The sequence below is a fragment of the Pipistrellus kuhlii genome, unplaced genomic scaffold (genome assembly GCF_014108245.1).
Source record: "Pipistrellus kuhlii isolate mPipKuh1 unplaced genomic scaffold, mPipKuh1.p scaffold_m20_p_20, whole genome shotgun sequence".
Classification (NCBI taxonomy): domain Eukaryota; kingdom Metazoa; phylum Chordata; class Mammalia; order Chiroptera; family Vespertilionidae; genus Pipistrellus; species Pipistrellus kuhlii.
This window is the reverse complement of record NW_023425516.1, coordinates 14,337,483-14,353,776: the sequence shown is the minus strand read 5'-3', so window position 1 is coordinate 14,353,776 and position 16,294 is coordinate 14,337,483. Positions and strand designations below refer to the sequence as shown.

Genomic DNA, 16,294 nt, shown 5'->3' with positions numbered 1-16,294 from the left:
AAAGTTGGAAGAAAAAAAAAAGTGTATGTGGCCGAAACCGGTTTGGCTCAATGGATAGAGTGTCGGCTTGGGGACTGAAGGGTCCCGGGTTCGATTCCGGTCAAGGGCATGTACCTTGGTTGTGGGCATGTCCCCAGTAGGGGGTGTGCAAGAGGCAGCTGATCGATGACTCTCTCTTATCGATGTTTCTGGCTCTCTATCTCTCTCCCTTCCTCTCTGTACAAAATCAATAAAATATATTTTTTTAAAAAGAAAGCCACGCTGTTATCGAGTTTCCCTCTTGTTTTTAAAAGGTGGATCCTACTAGGTAAGCAATGAAGTAATACACTTTATTTAATATTATCGTGGTTCTGGTGTACATTTGACTCCACTAACGAAGATCAAACCTGCATGAGGCCACAATTCAAAAAAAAAAAAAAAAATCCTGAGTTAGTGATCAAACATCCCATGAAGTCGATAAGCTGTCCTTTGTACAAAAAGCCATTTAAATCTGATTACTTCATTCTGCAGTTTTTCATTGGTTTGCTTGGTATCCTCCAAGGAGTTCAGAGTTTCCGTCTTCTCTTTGGTCATCTGTTCCATGATCTGCATGGCGTCCTCTGCTGTTTGAGCAGCCTGAATACAAGAAAGCACTGTGAGTACGGGGCCACACAGGGCGTGGCCCGCCTGAGGTCAGCACACACTGACCCAGATATGAGAGGCTTTGCTCCCTTCCCAGGTCCCTCTGAGCCTGCGCCTTCCGAGTGACACCGACAGTCACACCCGCCATCCTGGCTTAGGCTTGAGAGAAACGTGCAGTGACGATCAAGAGTGATACCCTTACGTGGCTGCATTTTTCTCTTAATCACATGTACCTGTTCGAAGCTTAAAATACTATCCTTGCTAGTTCAAATTGGAGGGCTTTGGAAACCACTGAGAATTGAGGTGGGGAATTTTTCAAGTAAAAATAAAAATTATTTGCGTAATTAGAATGTAAGGGTCGCCGAAACCGGTTTGGCTCAGCGTCGGCCTGCAGACTGAAAGGTCCCGGGTTCGATTCCAGTCAAGGGCATGTACCTTGGTTGCGGGCACATCCCCAGTAGGGGGGGTGCAAGAGGCAGCTGGTCGATGTTTCTCTCTCATCAATGTTTCTAACTCTCTATCCCTCTCAATTTCTGTGTAAAATCAATAAAATATATTAAAAAAAGAATGTAAGGGTCAAGTGCTTAAGAAGCAGCACTGAATGGGAACATCTAGAAGAAGTGATGGGTAAATAATATAAACATGGCTGTGAATAAAAAAGATAAGATGAATAGGGAAATAAACCCTTAGGTGGCAATCTGTTTTAAAAAATCATAAAATAAATGAAAACTTTTTGGGGCAGTTGCTTGCAACTACAAGTGGTCCAATGACACGTAGGGGAATTCAGTGTTACCAGGAGCCTTCCAACTCCAAATGGATGGTCACAATGAAACAGTAAAAAGCCAAATAGAAGATATTATTTATTTCAATATGTGATCTGTTGGTTTTGGCCAACTGGCTGATCTCTTTCTGGAGGATGAGGTAGCTTTTGGCCAGTGTCTCCTTGTCCTTCAGGAGCTCGTCCTGCTTCACCATATTTGAGCCCAACTGATGTGGCTCAGTGGGTGAGCATTGACCTATGAACCAGTTGTTCATGGTTTGACTCCCTGTCAGGGCACATGCCTGGGTTGTGGGCTCGATCCCCAGTGTGAGGTATGCAGGAGACAGCAAATCAATGATTCTCTCTCATCATTGATATTTCTATCTCTCCTTTCCCTTCTCTGAAATCAACAAAAACTTATTTTTTTTAAAAAGAAACCCATTTGACTTTTTCATGAAAATTTTCCCCTCAAGTTAAAAAATATATCTTTGATATTCACAGTTTACAATTATTTCAAACGGAGAGAGACTACTGCAATTAGACACTTAGTAAAAACGGGCCCTTTCGGTGGCAACAAATAGATGGAGACATACAGACACTGGAGGAAATGGGGTGGACTGCCTTGCAGGGAGGCGGACACAAACGCCCAGCCTCTAAAGAGTTAGTGCGGTGTTAGTGGTCCAGGCTCTCAGCTGGGACCTCCCCTGTTACCGTGAACGAGTGAAGAGTCTCGAGCTCTCTAATTTTAAGGGTGAGCTTGCTCTTGTCCTTCCTCAAGATACGATTTTCGTTCTGAGATTCTAGGAGGTTGGCGGAAATGTGGCTGTTGGTTTTGGCCAGCTGGCTGATCTCCTTCTGGAGGATGAAGTAGCTTTCGGCCAGCGTCTCCTTCTCCTTCAGGAGCTCGTCCCGCTTCAGCGCCTCTTCCCTCTTCTCGGCCAGCAGGCTGCTGTTGTCCTGCAGCGCCTGGGCCCGATCGGCCAGGGCCGCATCGTGGCTCAGCCGCAGGTCGTCCAGGATCTTGCTGAGGCAGCTGTGCAGCTCCTGCAGCTCCAGCTTGGACTTGGACAAGGAGGCGAAGTCGCTCCGCAGTGTCTCGATGTTGGCAGCGAGCTGCGCCGTTTCTGCAGTCAGGAGCTCCTTTTCCTTTAGAATCTCCGCCACCTTCTGCTCGGAGGTGCTCTTCTCTTGGACGAGCCCCTCGTTTTCGGCAAGGAGCTCCTTGGTGGATGCTCTCAGCTCTTCCAGCTCCTGCTCCAGGAGCGCTGCCCTCCCAAGGAGCTTGCTGTTCTCGTAAGAGGCCGACTCGCTCTCCTTGGCCCGGGCCTCCTGCTCCAGGAGCAAGGACTGCTGCCCCGCGCACGCCTCCTCCTTCAGCTTCTGGCACTCCTCCTGCAGGCTCAGCCTGTCCCTCAGCAGGAGGTCCTTCTCGGAGCAGCGCATTTCCAGCTCAGCATTCAGGCTCTCCTTGGCCTGCTGGATGCAGGTGAGCTCTTTTTCCAGGTGCTCTTTGGCGCTCTGGGCCTCTTTTAGCATCACCAAGAGCTCGCACTTGGCGGCGGCCAGTTCTTGGTTTTCCTTTTTCCTCTCCTGGAGCTCTTTCTTCAGAGCATCGAGGTTACCCAGGAGCTTCATCTTCTCTTGCATGACGAGCCTCCTGTTTGCAGACTCTTGCTCGTACTTCCTTTTAAGCTCTCCTATGCTGTTGATGGAATTCTCTCTTTCTGCAAGTAAATCTCCATTCTGCGTTTCCAGCACAGACTTTTCCTTCAGGAGGCTGTCCAGCTGCTTTTTGATCTTAGACGCTTTCTGACAAACCATCTCCTTCTCTGAAGTCAGGTACGTGATCTTCTCATTCAGGCTCGCCTCGACTCGGACGGCCTCCCCTGAGCACTGGCTGAGTTTCTCAGCGACGAGCCTGTTTTCGTGCAGGAGCTCTTCGTTCTCAGCCAGGAGCCTCCTCTCGGACATGGCCAGGATCTCCTTCTCGTGCAGGAGCTGGATGCACTCGGAGTCCGTGATCTCCCGGCTGGTCTTGATCTCCTCTAGGAACTTTGTGAGGCTGGTGTTTGTGGCCTGAAGCTGCATGGTCTCCAGCTCGGCCTTCCTCAGCCCTTTGCTGGCAGCGTCCAGCTGCGCCCGGAGCCCGCTGGCTTCGGCGCTGAGCAGCTGCTTGACCTGGAGCGCAGCGGCCAGGCTGGCGCTCAGCTCGTCCTGCTCCTGCAGCAGCGCGCTCTTCTCCAGCTGCAGGGCCCTGCTGCTCTGCAGGAGCTCATCCATTTCCACCTTCAGGGCGACGCATATGTTTTCAAGGCCCGACTGCTTCTCTAACGCTGACTGCTTCTCCGCCGTGAGGTCTTCCATCTCCTGCACCAAGGCCTTCTGGTCTCTGACCAGCTCCTCGTAAGAGCTCTGCAGCTTCTGAATGATCTCATCTTTATCTTTGGCCACAGCAAGGTTCTCGCTCACGAGCTTCTTGACGCGGTTCTCCAGGTGGTCTTTTTCTTCCCGATCCTTCTGGCACTCGGCCGCCAGACTCTCTTTGCTGAACTGGAGCTCCTCCACGAGAGCCTGCAAGGTGGCTCTGGAAGCCTGCAGAGAGTCGTTTTCCGTGCGCAGTTTCGAGAGCTCTTCCTGGGCGGCACTGGCTTCTCGAAGCAGCTTCTCTCTCTCGACAGCCAGAGCGTCACTCTGGAGCAGCTCCTGCTGATACAGCTTTTCTGCTAAGAGTTTCTCCTTTTCTAAAGTAAGGGCTTCGTTTATCGACCACAGCTTCCGCTGGTCTTCCTGGAGGAACGTCACTCTGGCCTCTGCCTCTAAAAGCGTGGACAAGAGCGCACCTTTCTCTGACTTTAAAGCATTGCCCTCCTGCGCCAGAAGCTGCTTCTCTGACCTCAGACCCCTCAGCTCTTCTGACATTAGCTCAGTTTCTCTTTGGGTTGATGTTAACAAACAAGTTAGCGACTACAGAAACAAAAGGTGGGAAGAATGGAAATAAGGTGAAATCAAGCAGACACATGCAAGCCCAGATAACTTAACCTGTTAACCGAGTGGGACCTATAAATACGTCAAACATAAACACTATCGGGAACGGGCAGGACATATGAATACGTCCTTGAGATATATGTCGCGCCCTGAGAGGGACGGTATATATTTTTTGTAATCTTTATAATTGTTTGTAAAATTTATAATTTTTTAATTCAATGTTTCCATTTTTTTGTTGGTATTCTTTTCTATTTGTTTGTAATTTTGTATTTTCCTTTGTGCTTTATATATAAATAAACAAAAAATATATATTTCATTTTAATTAAGTATAATAAAATAATAATAATATAAAATTACGTCTGCTGGGCGTGACGTACTGACACGTCCTAGTGAAAGAGTATGCGCCCGTTGCACGTTGTGTAATTAAAAAGGAAACTCCCCGGTTAACAGGTTAATGTAGCCTAAATCATAAACGTTAAACAATTTTAAAATAAATGTCATGAAAACTATCTGAATAATGAGGGAAAGAGTCCCAAAGAACAGAGCCCATAATAAGACACCGCGGAGTGGAATCAGCTCCACAAAGGGCTGAGACAGCTATTAGTTTCTTTTGTCTTCCAGAGAATTTTTGAGATTATTCTTGACAGCTTCTTAAGGGTAAAAACAGTAGTGTGGCACAGCCGGCGTGGCTCCGTGGCTGGGTGTCAATCTATGAACCAGAAGGTCACAGTTTGATTCCCGGTCAGGGCTCAAGCCCAGGTTGCGGGCTCAGTCCCCAGTGTGAAGCACGCAGGAGGCAGCCAATCAATGACTCTCTCTCATCATTGATGTTTCTCTCTCTCCCTCTCCCTTCCTCTCTGAAATAAATAAAAATATGTAAATTGAAAAGAAAAAACCGTAGTGTGGTTTTTGACATTGGGGCATAAGATTTCTTCCCTGCCATTTTAATTATCCAACAATGTCTATGTAGAAAAGATGCACAAAAGAATCTTTAAAAATACAATCCAACAAACTATAAAAAGTGAACGTTTTCAAAAAATAACAGTGGGGGGGTGAGGGCAAGGGGGAAAAAATCTGTTGCTTTCAAACTCATGTGAGGCCCTCACTTACTAAAGGAGAGTCACTGGCCTGACACGGATCTAGTCCCAATATTACATACAACATTAAAAATACAGAATAATTCGCTAAGCTCCAGCAATGAAAATAAGTGGTTTTTTAAACAAATGCATCGGTTTACAGAATACATAAATTGACCACAGTGTCTCTACCAGCACTGGACAGTGGCTAGCAGGAAATGTGATTCATCATCAGGCCATGCACTGGCAAGGCAAACATTTGTCAAGCTCAGTTCCTTAGCTGCCACTTGCTAAGTGCCCTTCCACACAAACAAATGCAACAAAATTCCCTCTGCCACTTACTCTAGCATCCTCGGCTTGTTTTTTCAGTTCCACCACTTCCTGCATCAAGTCCTTGTTCTGCTCCTGGGTGGCCGCCAGCCTCTCCTCTGTGCCCCGCAGCAGCGTCTGCAGCTTCTGCATGGCCTCCTCATGCTTTGCCTTGGTCTCAGAACTGGCTTCCTCATACCTGGCTTTCAGATCTTGACACTGGTTGTGGCTTGCTTCCATCTTCTTTTCCTGCGGGAGCCCCGAGAGAAGGGACGAGTCACCTCACCACAACTGAGCTGCCCTCACCTTCCTCGCCAGCAAACAGTCCCATGTGCTCCCTCCTTACCAGGTCCAGCAGTTTTTTCAGCAAGTCTTTCTTTTCTTCCTCATGCTTTTTAGTTGCTTCTTTCTGGCTCTGTTCAGCTTTGAGAGTCACATCCCCAATACTTTTCTGCAGACAGCTCACATTTTCATTGGCCTTTGTAAGTTTTAGCTGTAATTCTTCCACATTTCTAGAAGTTTCAATACATCATCATGTCAGATTTTTCAAAAGAATGCTTTCAGTTTTGGAGTTCCACTAGAAAGATACTATTAATCATAATTGTATCAACAAATATAATTTTGAGTAATTAATAACATCTGAAATAAGCAACAACCAAAAAACTTGATTTGTCCTGAAGGCTAATTTTAACAACTCTCATAGCTATAAATACATTATTTAGAGTAGCATCTACTATAATTGTTAGGATTATTTTATGTCCATATACCTACAGGGAAAAATGAGTGAAAAGTAAACATATTGAGCATTTACAAAGAGTCAAAATTTTAGCAGACTAGATTTTTAGAAACTCATTCTAGTGATGCTTGAGAACTTAAAACATAAAAATGACAATAAATAACCAGCTGGTGTGACTCAGTGGTTGAGCATCGACCTTGAACAGGAGGTCATAGTTCAATTCCTGGTCAGGGCACACGCCCGGGGGGAGGAGGGGTAGGTGTAGGAGGCTGCCAATTAATGATTCTCTCTCATCATTGATGTGTCTATCTCTCTCTCCCTCTTCCTAGCTCTCTGTCTCTCAAATCAATAAAAACATATCTAAAACATATTTTTTAACTGACTATAAAAGATGTTACTTTTTAGAAAGTAGTGAATGTGGTGTCAAAAAAGGCGCAAACTACTCACTTTGCAGCCCTTTTCCTGCCCTTGAACTTGATGTCTTTGGTGGAAGAGCTGTGTAAGTAACAGTTTATACTTTAATTTGTTTGCACGTTGTTTTGCCAGCATAAAGTGTAGAGTTTCTCATAACCAGTTTTTGTGTTTTTTTTGGGTGGGAGGGTATTTATATTCTTTTTTTTTTTTTTTTTTTTTTTTTTTTTACTAATTTTTGTTTATAAAAAAAATTTTTTTAAATATGAAAAGAAAAAAGAAAAAGATGTTACTGCCGCCAAACTGGTTAGGCTCAGTGGATAAAGTGTTGGTCTGTGGACTGAAAGGTCCCAGGTTTGATTCTGTTCAAGGGCATGTACCTTGGTTGCGGGCACATCCTGGTAGGGGGTATGGAGGCAGCTGGTGGATGCCTCTCTGTCATTGATGTTCCTAGCTCTCTATCCCTCTCCCTTCCTCTCTGTAAAAAATCAATAAAATATATATAAAAATGTATATTTTTTTAAAAATGTTACTGATGTTGATAAACTACTACCTTTTCCTAACAAGTCAACGGAAGGTCTACAATATTGTATTCCTTAGAGGTTAAGCAGTAGACTCAAGTATGCACTGAGGTGATAAGAGAACAAAGAGATGGAAGAAAACGTAACAACCCCAAAGATCTGGGCTACCTCCCACTGAGGCCCTGCCTCAGAGCCTAACCTAAGCAGGCACTCTTATTAGCATTCACACGTACCTTTCTTTCTGACGTAACTCGTCATTCATTTTTGTCAACTGGGAAGAATTATCTCCTGACATTTTCATTATTTCTGCAATGTCGTTTTCCAGTTTTTCTTTTGCCTTTATCAACTGCCCTTCTCTTTCATCTCTCTCTCTAAATTTTGCTTCCATGCCTGAATAGACAGAAAAAAAATAGCACTGCTGTTATAATGGGCAAAAATTGACTGCCTGTATCCTGTACACCAAGTCTGGCTCTAAGGATATTTGCATATATTATAGCAATCCCTGTGAAAATTATATTCTAGCAAAGAAGACAAGCAATAAACAAGATCAATAAAGAAAGGAAATAATAGTGCTAAGTGCTAAGAAGAAGAAAATGCAAACAGGATCCAAAAACTATGGTACATCTACACAATGGAATACTATGCTGCCATAAAAAAGAAGGAATTCTCATCATTTGCAGCAACCTGGATGGAATTGGAGAACATCATGCTGAGTGAAATAAGCCAATCAATGAAAGAGAAACACCACATGACCCCACTCATTTGTGGATAATAAAGATCATTATAAACTGATGAACCAAAAGATAGATATAGAGACAGTAAAGCAACAAGCAGATTGTCAAATTACAGCGGGGAGGGGAGGAGGATCTGGGGGAGATAATAGATCAACCGAAGGACTTGTATACATGCATATAAGTACAACCAATGGACATAAAACTCTGGGGAGGGAGGGGATATGTGGGAGGGAGGGAGGGGGGCAAAAAAAATCATTAAAATATGTAAAAAAATAAATAAATAAACTTAAAAAAAATGCAAACAGAGAAAGGAGTAAGAAAGAATTTGGGGTGGGGGGGTTAAATCTCTGATAGGGCCTCTCTGAGACGGTGACAGTTCAGTCAAGGAAGGAAGTGAAGCAAGGGGCTGCAGGCAGAGGGGAGGGTGAGTGCAAAGGCCCTGAGGCAAGAACATGCTTGACATGCAGGTGTCACCACGGAGGCCACTGTGGCTGGAATGGAAAGGACAAAGAGAAAACTAGTACAAGGTGAAGCAGAGAGAAAGCAGAGCCTGTGGTGGTAAGGACCACAGCCTTTGGTGCTGAGTGCGATGGGAGCCGATGGGTGATCCTGAGCAGAGGAGTGGCAGGAGCTGGGGCCTGACTTGATGCTGAAGGGTCGCTCTGGCTGCTGTGCTGAGGACAGACAGAAGGAACAAGGGCAGAAGCAGGCGCCAACTCTTGGAGTAGCTCAGATGCAAGGTGGCTGGCCTGGGTCAAGGGCGGCAGTGGGAGCGGAGCGATGTGGTTGGACACTGGCTTGTTTGAAAACAGGGCCGAGAGGGTTTGCTGAAGGTTATGGACCTCAAAGTATTTTGTCCCATTATATCGCCAAAATGAGTGAAGACATTAAACCTCAATAGATATGTTATTCTAACATACTGCAATTATCTCAAATCCTAGGAAGCATACTATACTTAATGTTTAGTAACAGAGACATCTTCTTACCTGTTAGATTTTCTCTCAACTTCTCCAATTCAGAAGATAGCGCATTAAACTGCTCCTCTTTTTGATGTAACTTATTTACAGTTTCTATTTAGGATAAAATGAAAAGTTTAATATGTTTCATATTTAACAAGCCATCGAGAGCTTGGCAAATCTTATGTGTGAGATTTGAAGTCACAGGAATACTAAAAAGTCCCATTGCAAATCAAACACTGTATAATGAGCCTCAAGAATATAAGCTGTAGATTAGGCAGGCACGAGGCATCCTTCCACTTAAAACTCAACAGAGCTATCAGGGACTAAAGCTTAGGCAAAATACTTTCTATAAATACACTTACATTTTAATATGAAACAAACTTTAAGTCAAAAGAAGAAAATAATGCCCTGGCTGGTGTGGCTCAGTTGGTTGGAACATCATCCCGTACACCAAAGGCGGAGGGTTTAATTCTTGGTCAGCGCACAAGCTCAGGCTGTGGGTTTTATGAACCCCGGTGGGGGGGGGGGGGGGGGGGTGCGGGAGGCAACCCATAGGTCTTTCTCTTTCTCTCTCTCTCTCTCTCTCTCCCTCCCTCCCTCCCTCCCTCTCTTCTTTCCTTCCTCTCTCTAAAATCAATAAAAATAAAATAAGAAAATTACTGGGCATTTGAGGCTTTAGGGAGCCAATGGAAACAGTATTACTGGGCACTGCAGGGGCCTGGAGGATGGTGCAGTCGGACTGTGGGCAGCAATGGACTTTGTGCACTGTAGGGACCAGCTCCACTGTTAAGAACAGGACATTCTCTAATGCAACTACTCTCTAACCCAATCTCCTCAGACACTAGAAACACAGACTGTGTAGCCCAGCCAGCATGGCTCAGTGGTTGAGTATTGACCAATGAATCAGGTCATGATTCAATTCCAGGTTGTGGGCTCGATTCCCAGTGTGGGGTGTACAGGAGGCAACCAATCAATGATTCTCTTTCATTATTGATGTCTCTATCTTTCTCTCCCTCTTCCTTCCTCTCCAAAAGCAACAAAAATATATTTAATAGCCAAAACCAGTTTGGCTCAGTGGATAGAGCATCTGCCTGCAGACTGAAAGGTCCCAGGTTCAATTCCGGTCAAGGGCATGTACCTTGGTTGCGGGCACATTCCCAGTAAGGAGTGTGCAGGAGGCAGCTGATGGATGATTCTCTCTTATCAATGTTTCTAACTTTCTATCCCTCTCTCTTCCTCTCTGTAAAAACTCAATAATATATATACATATAAATATACATATATATATGTGTGTGTGTATATATATAGATATAGATATAGATATAGACATATATAGATATAGATATATATATCCAATAGATATATATTTAATAAAGAAAAAAGAAACACATACCTTGCATACTCCTCTGGACAGAGACTGCCTCCTCTGAAGCACCAGCAAACTTTTCTTTCTAAATAAAAAATAAAAAAAAAAGGGTATTCAGAATAGAGATTTCAAGTTATGAAGACTAAATGTTTCAGTTATAACTACGCTACCTAATTTTTGTGGCTAGTTTTGTTTCATTAAAACTTACACTTAAAACATGGAGGAATCAATTACTACAGTATGCGTACTGTGCATGTAATATAAGTACAAGTGAATGAGGTTTTCATGTACATGTGTGCATGCTTGGGCATACACATGCATCTGGATATATGTGAGTGTGCACACATATTTAAGTATATGCATGTGTGTGCATTGTGGTACATGGTTCCCTTACCTAGTCCTTCCATAAGTCTATGACTTTCCTTTCCCACCAATGTGTGGGTATCACTGGCACTGCTTATGGTGATCAACCTTGGTTAAGCTCATGTTTTTTATGCAAGAGGCAAAGTAGGAAGAACAGCTAAGAAAAAAAATACCATACACTTGGGATTATCGACCAAGGAGGTTATAGGAAAGAAAAAGGAATTTCCTGGTGTGAATAAGCTGAGTTGTGAGAGAGAGTTGTATCAATCTGTGGAATTAGGACCTGCCTTGCTAACAGAGGGTCCAGTTTGGCTGGCTGTCACCAGGGAAATGGAGAAGGCACAGTGCATGGCCCCATCATACATGAAACCAAACGTGCTGGGTGCATAGCTAGGAACATCCCTATGTCTAATAAAACTAGGCACTCAATAGCATGCCAGAGCAACACATCACCAGAGCAAAGGACAGATTATTTTTGAAGGAACAGAAGGTTCCCTTATTCAAGATTTCACTTTCCATGGTTTCAGTTCCACCGCCAACCAAGGTCTGAACATATTAAATGTGGAATCCAGAAATAAACTATTTGATAAATAGTTCAAACTTTTTAAATCCTGTACTGTTCTGAGTAGCGTGATGAAATCTTGTGCTATCCCACCCTATCCTGCCCAGATGTGCCTCATTCCTTTGTCTGGCATCTCCATGCTGGATACTCCAGCTGCCCCTTAGTCCCTGAGTAGCCATCTTGGTTATTGAATCAAATGTCGAGATATTGCAATGTTTGTTGCAAGTCACCATATTTTACTGGATAGCAGCCTTTCGAGCAGTGGTCCTGGCAACTCAGACAAGCAAAGATCAGCATCAAGTATTTCCTTTTCATGGTGGGGAACCTTATTTCTGCCCAGGCCCATAGGGTTATTTATAACATTATTCATGTGCCATACAAAATTATCACCTTAAAAACTAGCCTGTGGTATTTGGTCAAACCTTTAATTAACTCATCCCTGATGTCTTGGCAGGGCCAGACCAAATGGTTTCTCAGGCCATATATGGACATTCTCCACCCCTGCAAGTGAAAAGGGGAAAGTCCTCAACTTATTAAGGAAATAAGAAAAACATGTATGCTGAGGTGAGAATCTGTGAAGTTGTGAAGGAAAAGAAATTCCTGTTAGTCTTGCTGTTGCACCTCAAACTCCATAAGTTAGGGCCACGGTGCGTGGTAAGTGCTTGATGGAAAAGGCATTAAATTTGTGGGTGACCCAGCTGACTTGACTCAGTGCTGGAATGTAAACTTATGAACCAGGAAGTCACAGTTCAATTCTTGGTCAGGGCAGATGCCCGGGTTGTGGGCTTGATTCCCAGTAGGGGGCGTGCAAGAGGCAGCTGATCAATGATTCTCATCACTGATGTTCCTCTCTCTCTCTCCCTCTCCCTTCCTCTCTGAAATCAATAAAAAAATATATATTTTTTAATTTGTGGGTGGACAAGCAGAAAACATGTCTCAATTAATGGCAACGTTTTGAGCCAGAAAGCACTGAGCCTGTACGAGGACATCAGCAAGGGGCCCCCTGAAACGAGTGACCACATGACGTTTATTACAGTATATTGTTATCACTGTTCTGTTTTATTAGTAGTTATTGTTGTTAATCCCTTACTGTGCCTAACTGATAAATTAAACTTTATCAAAGATCTGAACGGCATAGGAGAAAGCATAGTACATACAAGGTTCGGTACCCTCTCAATTTCAGGCATCCACAGGGGTCTTGGAATGTATCTCCCCCGGATAAGGGCGGACGACCAACTGCAATACCTACCTTTATTGCTAGCTTGGGTGTGATCAGATTCCCCTCAAGGTATTTAGCAGCCAATTATGAATACACTCAACTTAAGTCAATACTTTGAAAGAGAAAGAACTAGGTACAATGCTCTCTCTTTGTGGAGAGTTTTGTTTGTAAACAGGAACAATTTGACTGGCCAGAGACTCAGGCTCCCCGCAGGTACTTACCAACATCTGAAGCTCTTTCTCCAAAGCCTCTTTCACGTGACTGACTTCACTCACTTGCTCCTCAAGTTTGCTGAGGATGAGCTCTTTCCCCTGCAGCTCTCTGGAAATGCTACTAGCCTACCATACAGTCATGTGGTGCAGAAGCAAATGAACAAAAATGAAATAATAATGAGAAACACAAAGTAAATAAAACAAACACAAAAAATTTATGAGAAACAAACACAGCCAAACACAACTGAAAGGGATAAGGGTGGGGGTAAGAAACCCTTTTGTTTTGTTTGTTTTTTTACTCTAAGAAACAAATGGTTTTTCACAATTAGTCCTAGATATAATTATCTAATGTCTATTTTAAGGTAATCAAAATAGAGTGGGGTTTTTTATGCCTATATTTGGAATATCAACATAATTTAAAACAGAAAGTACAGATGCTTATTTTCTTAGTTGAGCAATTTCATTTCTTAAAAGCCTTAAGATAGAAAAGATGGGTACATGTGGTCTGGGTTATCATTTTCTATATTTTTTATATGCCTAAGTATTCCAACATCTAACATAAAAAATGAAGTTATAGCCGAAACCGGTTTGGCTCAGTGGTAGAGCGTCAGTCTGCGGACTGAAAGGTCCCAGGTTCAATTCCAGTCAAGGTCATGTACATTGGTTGCGGGCACATCCTCGAACGGGGGTGTGCAAGAGGCAGCTGGTCAATGTTTCTCTCTCATCGACGTTTCTAGCTCTCTATCCCTCTCTCCTCCCCTCTGTAAAAAAATCAATAAAATAGATATATTTTTTAAAATGAAGTTATAAAAATGAACTAGCCAAAACCAGTTTGGCTAAGTGGATACAGCGTCAGCCTGCGGACTGAAGGGTCCCAGGTTCGATTCTGGTCAAGGGCATGTACCTTGGTTGCGGGCACATCCCCAGTTGGGGGTGTGCAGGAGGTAGCTGATTGATGTTTCTCTCTAATCGATGTTTCTAACTCTCTGTCCCTCTCCCTTCCTCTCTGTAAAAAATCAATAAAATATATATAAATATATTTTAAATGCACTAGACCACTCATCAGAAATGGGCTTTCATTAAATCCTGATTTATTTATTTTTTAAGTGCACCAACCATTAGCTGAATATTCCCCACTAACTGACTTTTGTATTTTGACTGGAATTTTGGGGTTGAGTGAGATTTGAGAAAAATTTCCTATAAATACAATAGTATTCAACGAAGGTTACTTAGCAATTTTTGCCTTTTGTCCTCCACTCTCCACTTAACCCTCACAGCCCTTCCTTCTTTGCCGATAGAGCTGCTTCTCCTGCGAAAAGCTCAAGACATTCAGCATCAATGCCAGCGCCTCACTGAGTGGCAGGAGGACTGGGAAGAGCATTAGCTCCTGGAACAAGCCATGAAATGGAGACGACATTGTTGAACAAGGCTGGCTGTAGGAAAGGAAGCTGGCAGATGTTTCACCTAACTTCCTGTGCTTTGCCCAAAAGCACCCTCATCCAGTCTCTCCCCCCAAAGGAGGAATAGACAGTGCTCTGCTTGTGGCACAGAAACTCTCCAATGAGACTAAGAGGCATCGCGAAGGGCTCCAGGCTCTCAACCTGAATTCTGCCGTGAGCGTTACTCATCACGGCATGTCCATGTATGACAGCCAAGTACCTGCTCGGAGCTCACATTTTGTTTTCATATATGACAAGGCAACTATGGCGCTAGGACAGGAGATGGTCATGTGAGTTTCTATCGAATTTATTCATTCATTTACTTTAGTGCCATCAAATTAGGGAGGTCTCTATTTTGAAAAGAGATTCTAGACTGAAACTAAACTTGAACGGTAGGTCACAGAAAAGCATGGAGGTAAAGGATCACCCTGGAAACCAGAACAAGTTCACAAAACAGAGCCATTATTTCCCCCGATTTCCTCAGATGAAACCGTACTCAAGACTATCAAAACCGTCTACATTCAAACCGGGAAATGGGTGAGCACCAAGCAATTTGTCTTACTTAAATCAAGAATTTGGAAGATGAGTTAACTTCAACACATAAAACAAACAAAACCAAACAATGAAAAAAGTAAGTAAAGCAAATGGAAAAGAAAAAGATGAAGGATATCAATGCAAACCTTGTCACTTGCAGCATTCCTTTCAACCTCTAAGTGCTTAATCTGTTGCTCAGCTGCCTCAAACTGCTGTCTAAGTTTCTCGATCTCCAATTTACCTTCGGAACTGGCTTTCCGAAGGGTGTCCAGATCCAGAAGCTTTTCCTCGGCAGCCGTGAGCTGTGATGTAAAACTATCGATAACCTTGGTTTGCTCACTGCATTGGGCCTTCAGCACCTCTAGCTCCTTTACCTTTATCTCGGCTTCCTGCAGCTTTCTCAGGGCATCTTCCATTTCTACCAGATGCTGGTCTTCGGCCTTGTCCAGTTTTAACTGGATGGCTTCCAGGCTGTTCTCTTTCTCCTTAATGACCTCCATCAGCTTTGCCCTGACGGCTTCTATCTCTTGAGTGTGAGCAGACCGATCGGAGTCTTGTTGATTCTGCAAACTTTCTATTTCATGCTGGTAATCTAGTCTCATTTTCTCTATCTGCGTTTTCAATGTGGCCACCTCAGCCGTCTCTGTCCCCACCCCCTTGCTGAAGGAAGCCTTCAGCTCCTCCATGGCCTGCTGGTGGGACGCAATGGCGGTCTCCAGCTTGGACTTCCACAGGGCGATCACGTCCGAGTTCTCCTTGTTGGCATGGTCAAGCTTGCTTTTCAGCGACTCGTTCTCCTTGGAGAGCTTCTCTGCGGCAGCCTGCAGAGCCTTCACCTCCTTCTGGTGGGTTTCCTCCTGGGCTCCAAAACGCTCCTTCAGGGAGGCGATTTCTTTTTGGTGGTCAGTACGGGCGGCTTCTAACTTCTCCTGCAAAGAGCTTATCTCTTGCAAAAGGGAGAGTGACGTGTCAACATCCCCGGCAGGTTTATTGGACTCGAGCCTTCTTCGCAGCTCAGCTACTTCCTGTACTCTCAACGCTAGGTCTTTCTCTAGCTCCATTATACGAGACTTTTCTGACACTGTTGCCACCTAGTAACAGCAGTCCAAAGAGAAAGAGATCATTTAAATAACAAATCATTGACGATTTTCTTTAAGTTGGAAGATCTTAAGTAAACCTATCCCATCTCAAGGCAGCAAACTACCGCCCCCCAATGCCTACATGATAGTCCGTCTCGAACTATGATTGTGGTTTAAGCCCAGTTCTGGTAGCTCTATTCAAAACTATAATCTTTGTCAAACTTCCACCATCTTGACACGCTAAAGGAATCTAAAATTTATATTGAGTTTAACTCCAAAAATACTTCCTTTTCCTCCAAAGAAGCTTAAAGTAAGGAAGTACATGATGACAAGCATGAAATTAATAAGAAGTTAACAGAAATAGTAACTTTCAAAGTTCTCGAATATATCTGCAGGCTGGTAGACAGA

General features: G+C 43.8%; 1 protein-coding gene and 1 non-coding gene across 18 annotated transcripts in view; one reads left to right on the top strand and one right to left on the bottom strand.

The window, feature by feature from the left end:
* The window catches only part of CLIP1 (CAP-Gly domain containing linker protein 1), an 84,963-nt gene that overhangs the window by 23,856 nt on the left and 44,813 nt on the right, over positions 1–16,294 (bottom strand). For 11 of the 17 annotated variants that reach the window (XR_004989975.2, XM_045585558.1, XM_036449015.2 and 8 more), the window contains 9 exons: positions 14,954–15,898; positions 12,844–12,960; positions 10,506–10,563; positions 9,140–9,223; positions 7,653–7,809; positions 6,098–6,263; positions 5,785–6,000; positions 2,093–4,345; positions 499–615 (listed from right to left, as the gene is read on the bottom strand). Coding sequence is in view for 16 of the 17 variants with exons in the window: in XM_045585558.1 (XP_045441514.1) it covers positions 499–615; positions 2,093–4,345; positions 5,785–6,000; positions 6,098–6,263; positions 7,653–7,809; positions 9,140–9,223; positions 10,506–10,563; positions 12,844–12,960; positions 14,954–15,898 (4,113 nt within the window). In the remaining variant the exon portion in view is untranslated. The remainder of the gene's footprint in view (positions 1–498; positions 616–2,092; positions 4,346–5,784; positions 6,001–6,097; positions 6,264–7,652; positions 7,810–9,139; positions 9,224–10,505; positions 10,564–12,843; positions 12,961–14,953; positions 15,899–16,294) is intronic. The other 6 variants (XM_036449020.2, XM_036449021.2, XM_036449023.2 and 3 more) reach the window with 4 other exon arrangements.
* LOC118725781 lies at positions 6,867–6,999 on the top strand. Its single transcript, XR_004990122.1, has one exon. It is a non-coding gene; the product is annotated as a small nucleolar RNA SNORA13 (small nucleolar RNA).